Below are 18,397 nucleotides of genomic sequence, written 5' to 3'. Positions count from 1 at the left end.
TTTAATCATAGGATGTGAAATCTAAAAGATGAAAGTCTCACAATATTCAAGAAATTTTATTTTGGACTGTGCCCAAACAAAGACACATCTTCAACCACCTGATTTCAATCTAACGATTAATGATGATTGTGACCTCCTTGTATCAAAAGTAAATGATCTCATTGTATACATTCCCATTTATAAAAAGGTGAGGTTTGTATAAGGTGTCAACCTCAAACCCTTAAACAATCATGATAAGGTGCACCTCAAAATCTCATTAAAAGATGTATTGTCGATGGCAAAACTCTATCACATAGCCTAAAAGTCTATTTTTCATCTTATAATAAAATTGAAAGCTCTGAAAGTGGTGCAAATCTAGCAGATCTATGAGCATTCGTAAATCTTGAAAATGGATGGTCTAGATAATATGTTACAAGATGCACTATTTTTAGGATTTGAAATTCATTTTTTCTTTCATATCCATAGATATTGAGGTCAAGATGATCAATTGGAGAATTTTTAAGTGATGAAACAACCTTTGTCAATGGGTTTTTAAGTGCACCTTACTTCTACAGTACAAGGTTAACACCTTATATAAACTTCTTCCTTTGTAAAAAGGTATCTAGTTTAGTACAAGTCCCATACCTATATTTATTGGGTAGAGTTAGCATGAGTATCCCATCTCATAAAAACACCAAGAAAGCCACCGCAAGATTCTAGAAATTTGGATTAGGAGCTTCTAAATAGTGAAAACCTAACAGATCCAAGGTCCATTGCAATGGACGGTCCAGATCACATGTTGAGATTGCATTCCAGAACGAGCACTTTAGGGCTCCAAATATATTTATTTTCTTAGGATCATGATCTGATGGATTTGCACATTTTTGTGTATTCAACCACCCAAAATATGGAGAAATGAAACAGCGCCACACATTTTTGCGTATTCAACCACCCAAAATATGGAGAAATGAAACAGCGCCAAACATTTTTGGTTGGGCCTCCAAATCACCAATTACTTTCCATATTTATTTTCTATTTACCAATGAATAGATCACATCATAGACAATAATCATTCTTTTGAGCACTAATCAGCACAAATGATGATGATGGCGATGGAGATGGAGATGTAGAGATAACAAGACCCAGGAGTAAGAACTGTCTGGATAATGAGTCTATCCTATTGCCAACACCATCTGCTGAAATGATGACTCAAGAACTATGCTTTCTCCGTAGTCATTAGAATTTACTGTATATTTTTCTCAAGTCCAGTATGTTACATATATAATGTGTTTTCTCACGGTACCATAAAAATCATCAAGCTATAGAAAGTAAACAATAAAGAACACTGTCAACAGAATATTATTTTGTGCAGCAAAACTAAGAATATGTGCTTGAGGCTAAATTAAGTGCAAGCAAAACACAAGCAAATCTAAAACATGCGTTGGCTTGCGAAATATTAAATGCACTATAACAAAAACCAATAAAACTAAGATCACAAAAATAGAAAGTGGAGAATACAAATGCATAGAATTTCACCATAAAAAATTAACTAGGCTACAAAAACAGGAACCTTACATCATTACTCAGGCTGCACACAAATTGTGGAAGATGATCCATATCAGGTGAGTGCTGGTCAAGTACAACGGGGAGCTTTTGCAGATTTCCTTCTTGATCAATTTGAATACAGAAATAATCTTGAAGCAACTCAGCGTTTTCTTTGAGCAATTCTACATATGTCTGATCACAAGATCGCTACAACTGAGGAAACAAATACGCTAAAAGTTGGCCTTTACAATGAATTAAAAGTTGAAGCACACAACAATAATTCTCTTCAATAAAAAGCTCAAAACAAATGGATGCATCCAAAGGTTCTAATGAACTTCTGTTACACAAAAAATATCAACATAGTACTTGCAGATAATAGAATAGCAATAAGAAATCCAATATGGCTTCCCCGGCCCCCAACAACCCAAAACAATTATTTTCCCATTTTCATGGTGGTACCTTTTTTATATTTAGGAAAGAGAGATTGGAACCTAAACGATTATCATTTAAGAGACCCGCTCCCTCCCTCTCTCCGTCCCTCCCTTTCTGCACCTAGTAATGAAAGTTTGGAACCTAAGGCAATTATCATTTCAGAACCTCCGTTCCTCCTTCCAAAAACCTCCCACCCTGGAAAACCCTCCTGCCTTCCTTCCAAAATCTCCCTCCCTCCCTCCCTCCCTTTCTGTACTTCGGGAAGAAATATTGGAACCCAAGAAAATTATCCTCAATTCCTCCCTCGTATATCTAAGACACCCCCAGTTATATATACATCTCCAGGACTTCACCTCAATCTAAAATTCTCCTTTAGAGCATCGAGTGCTGGTCAGTCATGCAGTTGTTCCACTTTCTAGAGGGATCTTTATAAGTATACTGACAAGTTTCTCTTCAGCAGTTATCAACACACAAATACTTTTGACCTTTTACTGAAAAAAGACATCAATCTGAATTCATATATTTCGATGTGCAAAATAGATTCCTTACTAGTTTTCAACCTAGGTGATCATTTGTGCAATGGCTCCTCATCAACGACTCGATGGGACCTAACCCAAAGTTAGCTTGCCAATAAGCAATATTTATGGCAAATATTACTCAAATCAACTCCAATTTGGCTTGATCTATGATGCATGGAGGAAAGGTGGGAATAAATCCACATTTTTTCCCGAACTTCAGACAAGTAAAAATCAACAATAATGGATAAAAAGCATGATTGTAAAAGAAGCTAAGAGAAGAACTTTCTTCTTTCATAAAATAAAATTCATTAAAATAACATCAGCATCCCATACTGTGAGGTTCAACCTTTTATAAGCCTATGAAACCCTAAGATTAACTTAAGATCCAAGTAAACAATTTAAGCGTCTAAAATATGCCTAACAATATTAAAAAAACTTCAGAAATACCCATGTGAACAATAACCCATGAACATTACCCTAGAATAGTATATGTGAACAGGAAACATGAAAGTAACTAGCAAATAGTAAAAAAAAAAAAAGGAAATAAAAAGATAGAAATGAAGTGTTGGAGGCCTCACACTATAATTCCTAAATAATTAAACCTAATAAAAAAAATAAACACGCAGCTCATGTTCTCCATCATTTTCCCCTAGTTGGAGAGAACTAGCCCTCAAGTTTTGAAATTGCATTAATGTGAATCCTCCTCCAAGCACAAGGTCTCTCTCAATCTGAATATTCCACATTGATATTGGAGCATGATCCTGGGACCAACATGTTATAGGCCTGGTCAAAATATCCTCAAACAAGTTGTTGAGGATTTGGTGCACCTGGCTATAGTAGCTTGCCTTTGTGGGATGAATCCTTTAAATGGAAACAAGAACAGTCAGCCCCACCATTGGTGAGAGAAAAGAGCTCTTTACAGTCGTTACCTTCAATTGCCTCCTCTTTTTTACCTCTTCACCACCACCACTATTGCTGTCGTTACCATCATTGTGACGACAATCACCGTCGTCTACAACTTGTTCTTCGTCATAGATAGGAACTCTAAGTTCTACACTTTCATCAAATGGTTCATTAAAAATAAGATCACCATCAAAGATAGGATCACCTAGTTCTTTCTAAAAGAATAGAATCACTATCCAAGATAGGAGCACTATCAAAGATAGGACAATCTACTGATGCAAAGAATATTAAATCCAATTGAAGATTGGAACCTTGCTCTTCTCCTTCAATCACTATCAAAGATAAGAGCAATATCAAAGATTGGATCATCTACTGATTCAAAGAATATTGAATCCAATTGAAGATTGGACCTTAGTTCTCCTTCAAAATTATGCCCTGGTCAATGCCATCGCGCATCAAACCCATCAATGTAAGTTGACACGTCATTAGTCCATTCCTACTCAAACTTAGACATTGATTCGCGCCAATCTCCATAAAGACACTCACTATTTGGATCTATCCCTGTAGATTCCTCTTTGTTCAGGGCATGATGTTGTCGGTCTCTCTTGTTAAACAATTATGTAACCCTCTCCATCAAGTTTATGATTTCCTTGCACAATTGAATCAAATTGGAATCCCTAAGGCTAAGACCTCCATGACCAGCCATCGCAAACTGTCTTTGAACCGAGCTTTGATAACACTTGATGAAGGAAGGAAAAGTGAGAAATTAAATCCACCTTTTCTCCAAACCTCAAACAAGAAAAAATAGCAATAATGGAGAAAAAGCATGGTTGTAAATCAAGTCAAGAGAAGAAGAATTTTCTTCCTTCATAAAATAAAAAATTCATACCAAACATAAGCATCTCATAATGTGATGTCTCACCTTTTATAAGCCTATGAAATCCTAAAATTAATTTAAGATCCAAGTAAACAATTTAATACTCTAAAATACCCCTAAAAATATAACAAATTTCATAAATATCTATGTGGATAGTAACCCATGAACAATACCCATGAATAGTAACTAGTGAATAGTAAAAATAAAAAATAAAAAATAGAAACTAAGTGTTGGAGGTTAACCAAAATTAACCCAAATAAAAAAAATAAAATATATAACCATCCATGAAATAAAAATATATACAACCATCCATGAAATAAAAAATAAAATTAAAATTTTGAATCACCCGGAACTTGATGATTATTGTACAATACTTTAGCAATGAAGGAAACCAAATTAAATATGAACTTAATATGGAACAGAGATGACACTTAAGGGAAAGTTCCATTACGTTTGGGGTGCAAACCCTGTCAACTAACATGTAAGATCGCATTTGCTTTAGAATTTTAACGGCCAACAACATAGGCTTACGACCAAATAAGAATAGAGGATGAGGAAGGAATAGCATATGATCATGCTTTCAAAGAAAAAAAAAAGAAAAAAAAATCATCTTGTGACCATCAAAAGCTTGAAGCATGCCCCACAAATACAAAATTTTTAATGCAAATAAACAATTTTCAAGGATTTGGTTTCAATAAGTGGTGGGATCAAGATTTATTTTCTTCTCTTTTTTATTTTTTTATTTTTTTGAGCTTTGGTCTTCAATTAGGAGCAAATAGAGCATGTGAGGAATGGGTGTGATTGACAAAGTATGCGGTTTGGATGTCCACCAAATAAGTCGTTATGGACAAAGCATAACATCAGAACCTTACCAAAGAAATCATGCACGTTTCCATTAGGAATAAGATGGTGTCGTCCCCACGTCTACAAAGAAAATGTCACAGAAAAAGAAATAGAAAGGAAAGAACAGTCATTCATTCTATTGGAAAGGGATCAATTCCAACACAAAGAGAAGAAGGCCATAAGAGTTGTGCAACAGAAACTTATTTTTAACTAGGCAGATGGATATCTTGTGAAAACATTGTCCTTCATTCTATTGGACATGGATCATATTCCAACAAAAAGACAGGAAAACCATAAGATTTGGCTGTTCAGAGCTTATTTTTAACTAGGCCGATAGAAATCTTTGGAGAACCCACAATGACCAAGTTAAGATAATGCTTGTCTACGAATAAAACAAAATGAAGAGAATAAACAGCCTAGGGGACAACAATTCATATGAAACTCATTTTGCAATACAAGTAGATGTAATTGCATTTATCAAAAAAAATAGTAGATGTAATTGCAAATAATTCAGGTCCAACCCTACAATACATGTGCGCATCTATTGGCATAGGATAATGAAAAGGTTCAACACATATTCAACTTAATGCCAAAACAATAACAACCATAAATAGGAACTAAGAACAAAAAAACACGTACTAATAAAGGAAACGAAAGCAACATTTTAAATTAAGAAACAAATCCAGTTTTTGAAGGTAAATTTACTCGTGCAATTTCCTCTTTGGGGCCATCACCCTCACATGCCAGTTCATCTTCTTCAAGTGCCATCATAAGTAATTCATATAGAGGGGCAGGATTGCTAAGTTGTATGGCATTGAAATGAGAAAACCGTCGTAGAGCATGCTGATACATGAGTTCTTTGCTGCAATAAAAAAAAAATTTAAGAAAAATGTAAGGGGATCATTAATACAAGGCACAAGACCAAGGTCCCCAAAACATAGCTGAGGCCATGGGACCAATGAGCTTAGTCACAGCAATGGAAACAACAAGAGTAATAAAGCTGCAAATATGCATTAAAGAATGTTAGAAAGTCGCCAATGCTTGTTGCATCACACAAACAGGACAGTTCAGTACTTAAATCAAGATCAGTTAACCAGAAGAAGAAATGAGCATATAACTAATAACACGAACTGTTAATACTCTTAAACACAAATACTTTCAATTTTAATGAAATGGATGGAAACAACTAAAGCAACAGATTAAATCCTGAAATAAAAAGGAAAAAAAAAATTCACAAGAAAACATGGAGCCTGGAACAACTACCCATGGTAGAAGTACTAACTATAAGGAAAAACCTGCTGAGGAATCAAACACACATAATGTATTTTGTGATCTAGTGTCTCACTATAGTTATGTTCTGTAAATAGGAGATTTAATATAGAGTTTCATGTTGCAAACCAATGCTCCTCTCACAAAGAATTGTTGCACATCTATGTCTATCTACGAATGTAGCAATTGTAGCTTCCAAAAGCTCATTTCTCCTAAGTGTGCAGCAACTTCGTTATCCAAATGTTTTATTTCATTATTATTTTCTTTAAAGCCTCTCATTTTTCAACAGCTAGAAAATTCATCCTCGTTTTGATTAGGGGTTTATAATGGGCATACCTATATCATAAGAAGAGAACAAACCCATTTCTTAAATTGTCTTAGAACATTTAAGTATTATCCAAATGTAATAACTTCAAGTTCAAACAACAAAGTTAAAAGGACTCCAGCAATTCAGGACCTCTAGTGGCGATTTGAGGTTAAAATTTTTAATAGTGAATTTCATAATCGGATTCCGTTTTACCCAGTCAATATATCTAAAGCATATGTTTGTGACAATAGTTAGCTACAAGCATATTAAAACATAGTCACAACCATGATGCTAAATAACTAGTTTTGCTTTTGGGCATGGTTACATGTGCATATGGTTAGGATTTTGTTTTTTTTTGGCAATAAACATGAATTCAAGTGATGCAGATTGTCATGTGAGGGGCAGCAAATTTTGAAAATGCAATAGGACCAACATTTAGCCTTTTTCTCAAGGGGGGAAAGGGCTTAGGTGCCCTGCCTAGGATGAGGAGCTCCCCAAGGTGGCCAGGGCCTAGATGGGTGCCTCACGCCTCAATTGAGGTGCTCACCCCGCCAGCCCATGGCCTGAGAGCAGAAATTTCCCTTGAACCAATATGAATGTTACAGCAAAAAATGCATGACTGTTACAGAAAGAAATGCATGAATGTTACTTGATTGTCCGTTTCTAAAATGGGCATGAGGCCCATTATTGCAGGTCAATGTGGAAACCAACTTTTAGAAGCACCTCATAGAGAAGATTCAAGACCTAATAATACTTAGGAGACTCAGAAAAGACCTACATCCCACAAAGACGTTCAAACAAGATAATTTGCAGGACCAAGCAGTCACTGACCGAATCCACACTATTCTGATACAGCTAAGCCAGATTAGTATGGTAACTCCCCCAATTCCAAAAAACCAAGCTTGGATGGCTTTCCATAATTGACAAAGCTCACTGTAAATCACATTTATAACAGGGATATTCCATTGCAAAACATGTGCATATTTTGCAACCTCCTATCTCCTCCTCCACTGTAAGTTTAGTTGGTTGATCTGAGATACTTTTATCAACCTCTTCAGGTTTTCCTGGTCACACCAGCAGCAGCAGACGACGAATTTTGGTAATGACTTTCATCAGCCATCCCCAATTCTGGTACGCTAATTTGGAGATTATGCATTTTGGAAGTTCTGTGGTCAATATGGTTGGGACAGAACACACAAACTTTCAAGGGCTTTTCACTAAAAGATTTGACCATTGGCAACAAATAAGAGTTCTCACCATAGTTACTAGGATCTATCAACTTAGGTGTCGATCCTGCTCCAACATTTCTGGATAACAATCTCCATGGTATCGAGATCCCACCTTCTAGGGATCGCTCCTAGCCACTCAAAGGGCAAAAAGAGGCCATGAAGATGATTCATTTGGATCTTCATTGCTAGCTACCATACTCTCTATTTCTCAAGCTTTTTGATGTTGTTAAGTGTAAAACAGCAAAAAAAGCAGCTTACTATTCTTTTGGATGTTGTAACGTGTGAAATTATAAATGAAGGTGATTTTTATTAACAAAAAAGATAGCTCCCTTGTATTGTTGTCAGTTATCCCTACATGCCTCATCATAATTTTCTTTTTTTTTGTATTTTACATAAACTACAAAATTATAATTAACAAATAACTACTTTTTACTTTTTTGTGCCCATTTTTATTATTATTTGTCGGATAATTGAATGTTTTAGCTTTTCATAAAATTTCTATTTTAAAAAATAATTTATTAATTAAAAATTTGTATGGAATGCTTTCTCGACCAAGGGAGCTTCTTGCATTTGTCAATCAATCGCCCCCGGCCCCGGCCCCGGCCCCTCCCCCTCCCCCTCCCCCTCCCCCTCCCCCGCCCGGCCCCGCCCCACCCCACCCCGCCCCGCCCCGCCCCTACTCCTGCTCAAAGCAACTATGGTTCTCACGACTTTGTAGGCTGCAGAAAAAAGCAACTATGGTTCTCACGACTTTGTAGGCTGCAGAAAAAAGAGAGATCTGGAACCACCCAAATACCGAATTATACCACCAGTGGAACCTGTTGCTTGGAGTAAGAGAGACCAGCACTTGAACAGTTGGCACCAACCCCTCATTGGAACCATAAACTCAAGTTCAATGGGATGTCTAGGGGCAACAATGGCCCAGCAGGTATATATATGGTCTATTCAGAAATGCTAGTCATGAAGAGCTCCTTTCCTTCTTAGGACCTATTAGTAACATAGGTGCATCTGAAAAAATTGCAAAAGCATTGTTAAATAGTCTTAGCAGGATGAAAAAATGAGGCTCTGCACAAACAATTTCTTGGTCTTAGCAGGGGAAAGCTATCCTCAGAGACTTGATGAAATATTTAAAGAAATTTCAGAGAGAGAAGACAGAAACCATCAAAGTTTGCTTTGAACATATTTAGGAGGGGATCTATGGATAGAGCCGACCAACTAGCTTGAGTAGGTGCCAGTAGCTTTAATTAGAGAGGAGCTGAGGACGACTTAAAATTTTTGTCCACCAGAATTTCTGTGCAGGCATTTCCTTCAGTTTGTGTAGTCAAAATTTTTGTTCAGATTGGCTTATTCATATGCTTAGAGGTCTATAGGAGCATGTACCATAAATTTGTAAAAGTAAAAGCTAAAGCTACACATTATCATCTAGTCACATCCATAACTCTTATCGCTGTGAGAAAACATTAGAGCACAAACCAATCAATCACACAAAAGATGATCAACTATAATGGTTCATTATAATTTATAGTAACAAATGCAAAAAATGTAACAAATAGATATAAACAGTGATCATACCTCAGCTTCACGACATTCACAAGGTAAAGACGTGTATTGTGTTGAAGCAAAGCCAAGACATTGTCAGCCATTCCAATATATGTACATTGTTTTACAATTTCAAGGAGACCTACAAAAGACCACCTCGATAAACAAGAAATTGTAAAGTAGTTTGCACACTTTAACAAAAAATGACCATACCACTAAAATGACATAAATAGGACCTCTAAAATACCTGCATGAGTGTTAGCATCAATCTCTTCAAGCAGCTCCTGGATACTTGTCAAATCTGAACTTTCCTTTGGATTACGTCGTTGACGGATAGCAGATCTGCAGATGAAGGTCCAAAGGTTATTAACAGGTAAACATTTGTCAGAGAAGTATAAATAATCTTTATATCCCATGATTACAAATTGAGGAAAGCAAATGTAAAAAGTAAATTAGCATTCTCAATAACCATACCAACCTAAAATAAGCAGAAGCTAGGTAAGCCTGAATAGAACATTGAAACAAGAATGGCTAAGTAACATAATTCTAAAGGTAGCCTTGAAATGAGAAGAGGAACACAATCACCTATTATTATTATTATTATTAGTATCATCAGCATCATCGTCATCATCATTATTGTTATCATCATCATCATCACTGTCATCATCGTCATCATTACTATTGTTACAGCAGTTGTTGCTATGAGCAGCTTTTGTAAACTTTTTTTTTTTTTTCTGTCACTTTGTTACAGTTGTTATCGCAATACTTTAAAATTTTTTGTCATCTATCACATAATCCCACAAATCAGTAGGAGTAGAGCACTTGTGGTATCTAGTTTCATCATCCACGCACCCCACCAACCGAGACGATTGGTTGTCTTGTGTCTACTGTTTCAGAAGGGGTATTAGTTTGTTTATGACAGTAACCTAGAAGACAGAGATAAGCAAAATAAAGTAAGAAAATGGAATGAAACCAAAGACTTCTGGAGCATTGGGAGTTCCATTGACCTCAGCATATTAACACATGATGTTTAATACCTAACTTTCCACTAATGGCTAATTCTATGCACCTGGCCATTCATATTTGAGGATATAACACACAGGGAAAGTATATCCGATATCATGATCATGATATGCAGGCTATACAATACGTTGGAAGGCCATCCACTGCTCCTTCTGAAGACAAAGGCAGGGATGAACCATGGAACCACATAAATGTTCACCATGACATACAACTGTTCACAACTCCAACATTCAGCTTGAGAGGGGATGGTGGATAGCTCACCTGTGTATTGTATAGAGAACCTTATAAGAGAAGCCTGGTGTGGGATTGTGTGTGGGATTGTCAAGCATGACAATGGAACCCCACATTTTTTGGCTTTTAAAGTCTTACTCGAAAGCCACTTAAAAAGCACAGTGATAGGGGCATTCGGTAAAAAGCTCCTGAAAAGGCATCTAACCATGCAAAACAATTGAGGGATGAAATAGCAACTAAAGAATTTATAAGCCAACCAACTCCTTGTTTACCTACTTAAAAGAGTGAACTCAGCATATGCTGATTTCTATGTGAAGTTGAGAGATAATATGCTAGTGTAAACACCATTCTTTTGTGTTCTCAAATGAATCATATCCATCACATGAGCAGAAGCGAGTAACCTCGAACATACATTGAAAGTACAATACTTAAAAGATTTGTATCATAGGAATGCTCCCACGAATGATAGAGAAGCAAGTCAGCAACCCTCTGAAAGAATGGAAGGAATTATGGAGTCGCTTCGAAAAGGATGAATCCCAAATCATGTATTTTAATCTCAAGATAAAGAAAAGGACACAATTTTTCATAGCTGGTACTAAAGAAATTTGAGCACTTCCTACACAATCAAAGAAGACGATCTATCATCTCTTCCAACTACATCCAAAATAGTTTGGGATCTGAAAACCATGATGCTGCAGATGATCACCTTTTAGAATATTATTTAGAAAAGCATGACAATGAGAAGCAATCAACTTGGGAGGGCCACGTTTCTTGTTATGGTTATAAGTAGAACAACTAGATGCTGTAAATCTGACTGCAAACATACAAGAGAACTCATAATCTGTAACAATTCTATCTTTCCCACCCACCCCTTTGACATATCATTCCCCAGTAATATTCCATAACTACTAAACTTGTTGAATTTGCACGCATGAATGTCCCTCTTAAACAACAGCAACAACAATAATAAAGAGCAGCTCAATATGTGATCACACAGCATTTAACTTTCCAGAATCTCCATTTTTTGCCATTTCCTAGATCCCCTAAAACCCATGGAGGCCTCCCAGCAATTCCCAGTTCTCTTCTAATTTCTAACTACCCTCTTGTGATTACATGCTCATTCATTTTTCCAATCTATAAACCTTCTTCACTGTCACTCAATTGCCAAAGCCATGCAGAAAGCATCAAACAATTTGTATCTCTAAGAGTACTAAAGACCCCTAAAGACCAAAGGTCTACAAACCTTATTCCAGTGGAACCACTCAAGTTCCTTCTCTCAGCAGGACCATAGCAAAGGATACAATTCAAATGCTCTCTCAGAAATACTAAATTCCATCCAGAAGTCACTGAACTTATCACCATAGCTCAAATAACAAGGAAAAATATTTCAAATAACAAGTACAAATACCACAAGGTTCAAATCGAGATCATGTCAGCTACAAGGAAAAAATTCTGATGAATCTATTTTCTGAAAATGAACCGAAATAATAAACCCAAAATAAATATTTTAAGAACTTCCAAAAGCATTAATGTGAATCACAGGTCAAACAATGTTCAACATACAGATATATCCATAAAATAATTATTTTTGAGTCACTATGCACAACTACTAATGTTCAGCTAGTGGCATGTGATCTATCGAAGCAAATATAACTTAAGCAAATGTGTGTGACACATTAAGTATAATTGCTCTGCCATTCTTTGCTTATTAAAAGCGGAAAAAAATTATTCTTCATATCGCAGTATATGAGATGGTATGATAACATATACTCAATAATAACAATTATAAAATGGTCCACGCTAGAAAAGACAACATTATAGAGGTTCTTGTAAAATGTAATGGGGGTTCTTCCAAACAGAGAAAGGGCACAATAATATCCGTTGCAATTTCCCAGAAAACTAAAATTACCATTCAGGGAAAAAGCCAACCAGCACCACAGTAACCCACCTTACAGAGGCCAAGTCAGTTTTATTTTCTTGCGATCCAAGAGGCTTAACTTGCAAGTACGTATGTAGTCTTCCAACTGGATCAAGAGAATCAGTCCTCACCATTTTATGGACAGGAACTTTCTGAGTTTTTGACCCTGCAGCAGTGAAACAATGAAATAATATTAGAACCAGGCAGTGATATACTGACCTCAAAAATCTTTCAAAGTGGAGAACAAATATTAAGTAAAGAAATTTGTACCAGATGATTGACTCAATTGCGCATCTTTGTGTGCAACAAGGGCACCAGATGCACTGGGGCATACAGTCTGTCATGCACAGGGATGTGACATATCAGATTGGAGGCATGAGACTAATTATAAAAGGCAATATATCTATCAACCAGAAGGCTTAACAATATGCCAATCCATATAGAAGGTCTTTCTCGTCTTTTGTACCTTTAGGACACAACAGAAACTGTAAGTATATCATGGGCTTTCTTTGTGACTTCTTATTCTTTTCGTTGCATATTTTATCATTGTGCATATGTTCCTCATTGGAAAACTTAAGAGAATGTGAAACAATTTAACACCACAAGGTACCTTCTCCACAACCTCTACATGGGTGCCAAAGGAGGCTGAACTTGGAAATTCAAGGAACATATCTCAAAACAAGAATTAACAACGTATCCATGCCACAAATATCAAGTTGATTGGCACAAAATAAGAAATAAATAAAATATCAGACTTACTTCCAGCCAAAAGGAAAGAGGTAATGCTATTTGCGTTATATATTTCTACATCTCTATTGAAGCGAGAGTTTCCACCTAGGTTTGCAATCACATTAAAGGATTTTCTAAGGTCTTGCATAAACTTGTAAATTTGTCCAATGCTCCCATAGAAATCTTGGGTAACACAACTGGTCATTGCAAGGTTCATTTTCACCGTAGACATGTTTCCAAAGTTAAAAAATCTTTGAAGGCATTACATAATTGTCATTCCCATTTTTCTTACATTTCCATTCTTAGATGCATGCTTTCCTGATATTATTCCCTTAGTAAAATTTTGCCTCTCCATTTATTCAAAAAAAAAAATTTGGCCTCTCCATGCTTCAAAATGTCACAATAAGCTCTCTTCCAAACAAGAAATTACACTTCTTGAGATAATATACATAATGAAAACTACAAATGAAGTATATTTCACATGTTGAAGGATATGCAAATCATAAAAGTGTAAGAGGAAGAACACGATGGCATTAGAAATAGATCAAGCAGCTTACGCTCTAAATGAGGTCATATTTCATTGGCTGAGAACCGTCTTTAATATCAACTATGAAACGTTGGAAATAAATAATTATTGGTATATATGAGGGTATAAATATCTTTTATTGTTGTTTAGGATGTATATGCCCTATTTCATTCTTCATGGGCATTATTGAAATTCGATATACTTTATTAATATAAAAGGAGGTGCGTGATGCTCATTCTAGATCATCACGACACTCTCTCTCTCTCTCTCTCTCTCTCTCTCCTTTTCCTTCTTTCAGCTCTTTCCCTCTCTTACTACTCTCTGATAACTTCATTTTACTTTTCTCTTCTTCTCTTTTTTGATTGATTTGCCCTTGTTTACTTCTAACTTGGTATCAAAGCATCGAAGAAAAAACAAAAGCATCAAACAAAGGGTGTGTGGAGATATGATTTATGGCTGATGGCATTTGTATGGTTAGATGAAATCATCGTGTCCCAAAACCCTAGTTTTTTCCAGCTATAATTGGGTTGATGAAGGAGATTTCTTTTGGTGATTTCTTGATGTAGATCATGTGTTTGATAGAAAACTGATTAGTTCTGAGGAAGTAACCAAATATCAACCACAGTAGAAGATGTCTTAGCAAACATTAAATATGGAGCAATCTGGATTCCAAATTACCAAAATTAAATTTGATGGCACAAATTATTTGGAGTGGGCCAGGTGAGTTAGATTATTTCTTAATAGAAGAAAAAAGTTGGGATAGATTGAAGGTCAAGTAGAAAAACCAGATCTCAGGGATCCTAAATATGCAGACCGGGGAAGTCGATGATATGGTAATTATGAATTGGTCATTGTCTTCCATACAACCTAATTTGAGTCGAACTTTTATGACTTACAATGCCTTTAAGGAAATATCTGATGTAGTTTCTAAGGCTTATTCCCAAAAGAAAAATTTTGCAAAGATATATAAGCTGGAGTAACAAATCAATAGTTTCAAACAAAGGGACTTGTCAGTGGAAGTTATTATGCTTGTCTTCGTGTTTTTTCGGAAAACTGAGCCTATATCAGCCTATATAGTGCTCATCTTGTGCAAAAAAGCAAAGAAATATTTTTTATCTTCCGAGAGGAGTTAATGGAGAATATGAATCACTTAGGCAAAATGCTCTGAGTGGTAAGACTTTACCACTTGGTTGAATATGTTTTGTCCATATACTTGGTCCACAGAGGGACAACCTTGATGCCAAAGCTGTCAAATATGTTTTCCTTGGATATCCATATCATAAAAAGGATTCAAGTGTTATGATGTTATTAACAAGGTCAGTTATGCCTCCATAAATGTTACTTTCTTTGAATATGTTATGTACTTCTCATCTACTGGTCAGAATGCTCTCTTTAGGGAGAGGAAAGAACAAGATACATTTTAGTGAAGAGAGCACATATGTGGTTCCCTTTCCTATTCCCACACCACTTTTATTTGAAGAGAATAGTGTATCTAAAAAGAATGTTGTACACCATGAGAAGGAGTTGAAGACATATATCAGGAGAAAGAAGATGGTACAACCCAAAGGTCACCACGATTATACCCCGAATGCTAACCCAGAATCAGGAATTCTCTGAGAGTCCTAATGTGGACTAACCCATTGTCGTACGCAAGGGTAAGCATTATTGTGCTCAACATCCTATAGGGAACTTTATATCCTATAAATCCATGTCTTCTTCTATTCAAACACCTTCCTATGTTGCAAAGGCCATTTCACAACCTCAATCGAAAGCTGATATGAGTGATGAGATGCGAGCGCTTGAGCAAATATGCATATGACATCACCAACCATCCTAAAGGGAAGAAGGTCATAGGATGTTGGTGCATATACACTGTGAAGTACAAGGCCGATGGCAATTGAAAGGTATAAGGCTAGACTGGTTGCAAAGGGTTTCACTCAAACTCCTGGCATAAACTACCAAGAAATGTTTGCTCCAATGGCCAAGTTGAACACTGTGAGAATCACTCTTTCTCTACTTGCTAATAAATCTTGGCCTCTCCACCAGCTAGATGTAAAGAATGCTTTCTTGCAAGGAGACATCCAATAAGAAATCTATATGGCCAAAGCTCCAAGTTTATTGATTATTTTAGATCAAGGGGAGACAAAAAAGGTGTGAAAATTAAAGGAGACTTGTAGATTTAAACAGTCACTTAGAGCATGGTTTGAAAAATTCAGTAATGTGTTGCTGAAATTTAGAAGAAGTTAGACAGAACAAAAGCTCTTTGTAAAGAAGAATAGTGTTGGGATTACAACCCTTATAATGTATGTCGATAATATTGTTGTGATAGAGAACAATGTGAAGGAGATTGAGGATCTTAAATCATATCTAAGCAAGGTGTTCGCTATCAAAGATTTAGGGCCACAAGTATTTTTTAGGCATTGACTTGGCAAGATCAAAGAAAGGGATAGGCATCTCCCAAAGAAAATATGTCCTAGACTTGTTACAGCAAACTGCAATGTTAGGAGCTAGACCAGCTGATACTCCTACGTAAGTCAATCTAAAACTTCATAGAGAAAGCGGAGTGTTACTTGAAAATCCCAACCAGTATCAATGAATAGTGGGCAAGCTCATATACGTCACGATCACACAACCAGACATCTCTTATGCAGTCAGTGTGGTCAGCCAATTTATGCATATACCACGTAACCCACATCTTGATACAATGTATCGACTGAGATACTCAAGCCTGCTCCGGAGAGGGGGACACTTTTCTCCAATCAAGCGCATTGTAATGTTGTTATTTACACTGATGCTCATTGGGCTGGATGCCAATTAATAGGCGATCCAACTAGCTATTGTACCTTTATTTTAGGAAATCTGGTCTCTTGGAAAAGCAAGAAACAAAATGTGGTGGCAAGATCAAGTGTTGAATCTGAACATATGACTCATCGTCTAGGTGAAGTAATGCGGGTTAAAAATGTTCTCTCTCATTTGGGGGTTTAAAGTTAAGCTTCTCATGACTTTGTACTGTGACAATGAAATTGTCATTCATATCTCTGGGAATCCTATATTTTATGAAAAAACCAAACACATTGTAGTAGCTTGTCACTTCATTAGAGAAAGTTGTTGACAAGATCATTCATACTCCTCATATGAAGTCTAAAGATCAACTTGCAGATTTTTTCCCTAAAGCTGTTGGACAGGATAGAGAACAAGATATCACAAGCAACCTAGGCATGATTCATATCTATGAACCAATTTGAAGGGGAGTGTTGGAAAAAATTAATTATAATTATATATGAGGGTATAAATGCCTGATGTTGACCCAGTACAACACCTGTTACGAGGTGCGAGTTAGTTAAAGTGGAATGATTGAAAAGGGCAAAGGGGAGGCCCAAAAGGACATGGTTGGAAGTAGTCCGAAAAGATATGAGGACTTATAGCCTCATAGAGGGTATGGCCTTAAATAGAGCAGAATGGCATACTAGAATTCATGTAGCCGACCCCAATTAATTGGGAAACGGCAATGATGATGATAAGGGCATAAATGTTTTTTATTATTGTTTAGGACTTAAATGTCTGATTTCATTCTTCATGGGCAATATTGTAATTTGGTATACTTTATTAATATAAAAGGTGTGTGATGGTCATTCTAGACCATCATGCCACTGTCTCTCTTCTCTCTCTATCTCTTCCTCACGCCACTTTCCCTCCCTCTCTCCTCTTCCTTTTTTCTCCTCTTGCCCTCTCTTACTACTCTCTAATAACTTATTTTTACTTTTTATCCTCTTCTCTTCTTTGATTGGCTTGGCCTTGATTGCTTCCAAGTAGAAAAGGACTAAGTCACTTTTAGGGGCTTCTAGACCTCCTAACTGCAGGACTAAGTCACTGCAGTCCCCTCTAACTCTGTACCAACATCTGGTAACACATATCCATTTGACTAATGGCCATTCTACTACAGATGATAAAATACGAAATGTCCTTCTCAATGCTTGCATATAAACTGTTTCTCATGGGGGAGAACTGAATAAAGAGCACTCATCTATAATTTAATTCACGAAATCTATTAATAATGTTCTGGAAAATGGTTAGGTATGGCCTCACCCAGAACCATCAGGATGCACCTCATATAGCCATGCTATTTAACGGGTTAGGACCCAAAAAGCTCCAAATCATTCTCTTAGCCTCCAAGATCAATTTCCTAAAAATTGTGCCATCTTTACTGTTAACTCAAAATTTGATATGGATTGTCAATTTCAATGGATAGTAGATTGATCATAGTTGGATCTTTTTGATAGCCCTAATTCATTTTGATGTGGTGGAGATTAATTTCAGGTGCTTTTGAGTTTTTTTTTGCTTTTTGGATCCACAATCCATTAAAAAATCGAGTTTGAGGGGGTGAACCCTTGTCGTGCCATCTTCCTTTCCGATTCTTGTTATTTTTATGACCTTATGCTTGGGAGCATAATTGGTTACAAAGTGCGTGCTTGAGCATGTGTGCATATACGTTAATACCTATATATGTGTGTGAATTTGTGCAGAGAGAG

At 36.3% G+C, this 18,397-nt stretch overlaps 1 protein-coding gene across 4 annotated transcripts in view; it reads right to left on the bottom strand.

Annotated features, from left to right (window-relative positions):
- MLH1 (MUTL-homolog 1) overlaps nt 1-18,397 on the bottom strand; it is a 35,119-nt gene that overhangs the window by 4,268 nt on the left and 12,454 nt on the right. For 2 of the 4 annotated variants that reach the window (XM_088850852.1, XM_011630340.3), the window contains exons 8-13: nt 12,884-12,950; nt 12,644-12,779; nt 9,689-9,783; nt 9,475-9,583; nt 5,803-5,959; nt 1,555-1,716 (exon numbers count right to left, since the gene is read on the bottom strand). In XM_088850852.1, coding sequence (XP_088706978.1) covers nt 1,555-1,716; nt 5,803-5,959; nt 9,475-9,583; nt 9,689-9,783; nt 12,644-12,779; nt 12,884-12,950 — 726 coding nt within the window. Of the gene's footprint in view, nt 1-1,554; nt 1,738-5,802; nt 5,960-9,474; nt 9,584-9,688; nt 9,784-12,643; nt 12,780-12,883; nt 12,951-12,979; nt 13,080-18,397 lie in introns of those variants that run through there. The other 2 variants (XR_016043640.1, XM_088850851.1) reach the window with 2 other exon arrangements.

Source organism: Amborella trichopoda, chromosome 11, assembly GCF_054954075.1.
Source record: "Amborella trichopoda isolate Santa Cruz 75 chromosome 11, AtrichopodaSantaCruz75HAP2 v2.0, whole genome shotgun sequence".
Lineage (NCBI taxonomy): Eukaryota > Viridiplantae > Streptophyta > Magnoliopsida > Amborellales > Amborellaceae > Amborella > Amborella trichopoda.
The sequence above is the reverse complement of the archived record's forward strand: the minus strand, read 5'-3'. Positions and strand labels throughout refer to the sequence as shown.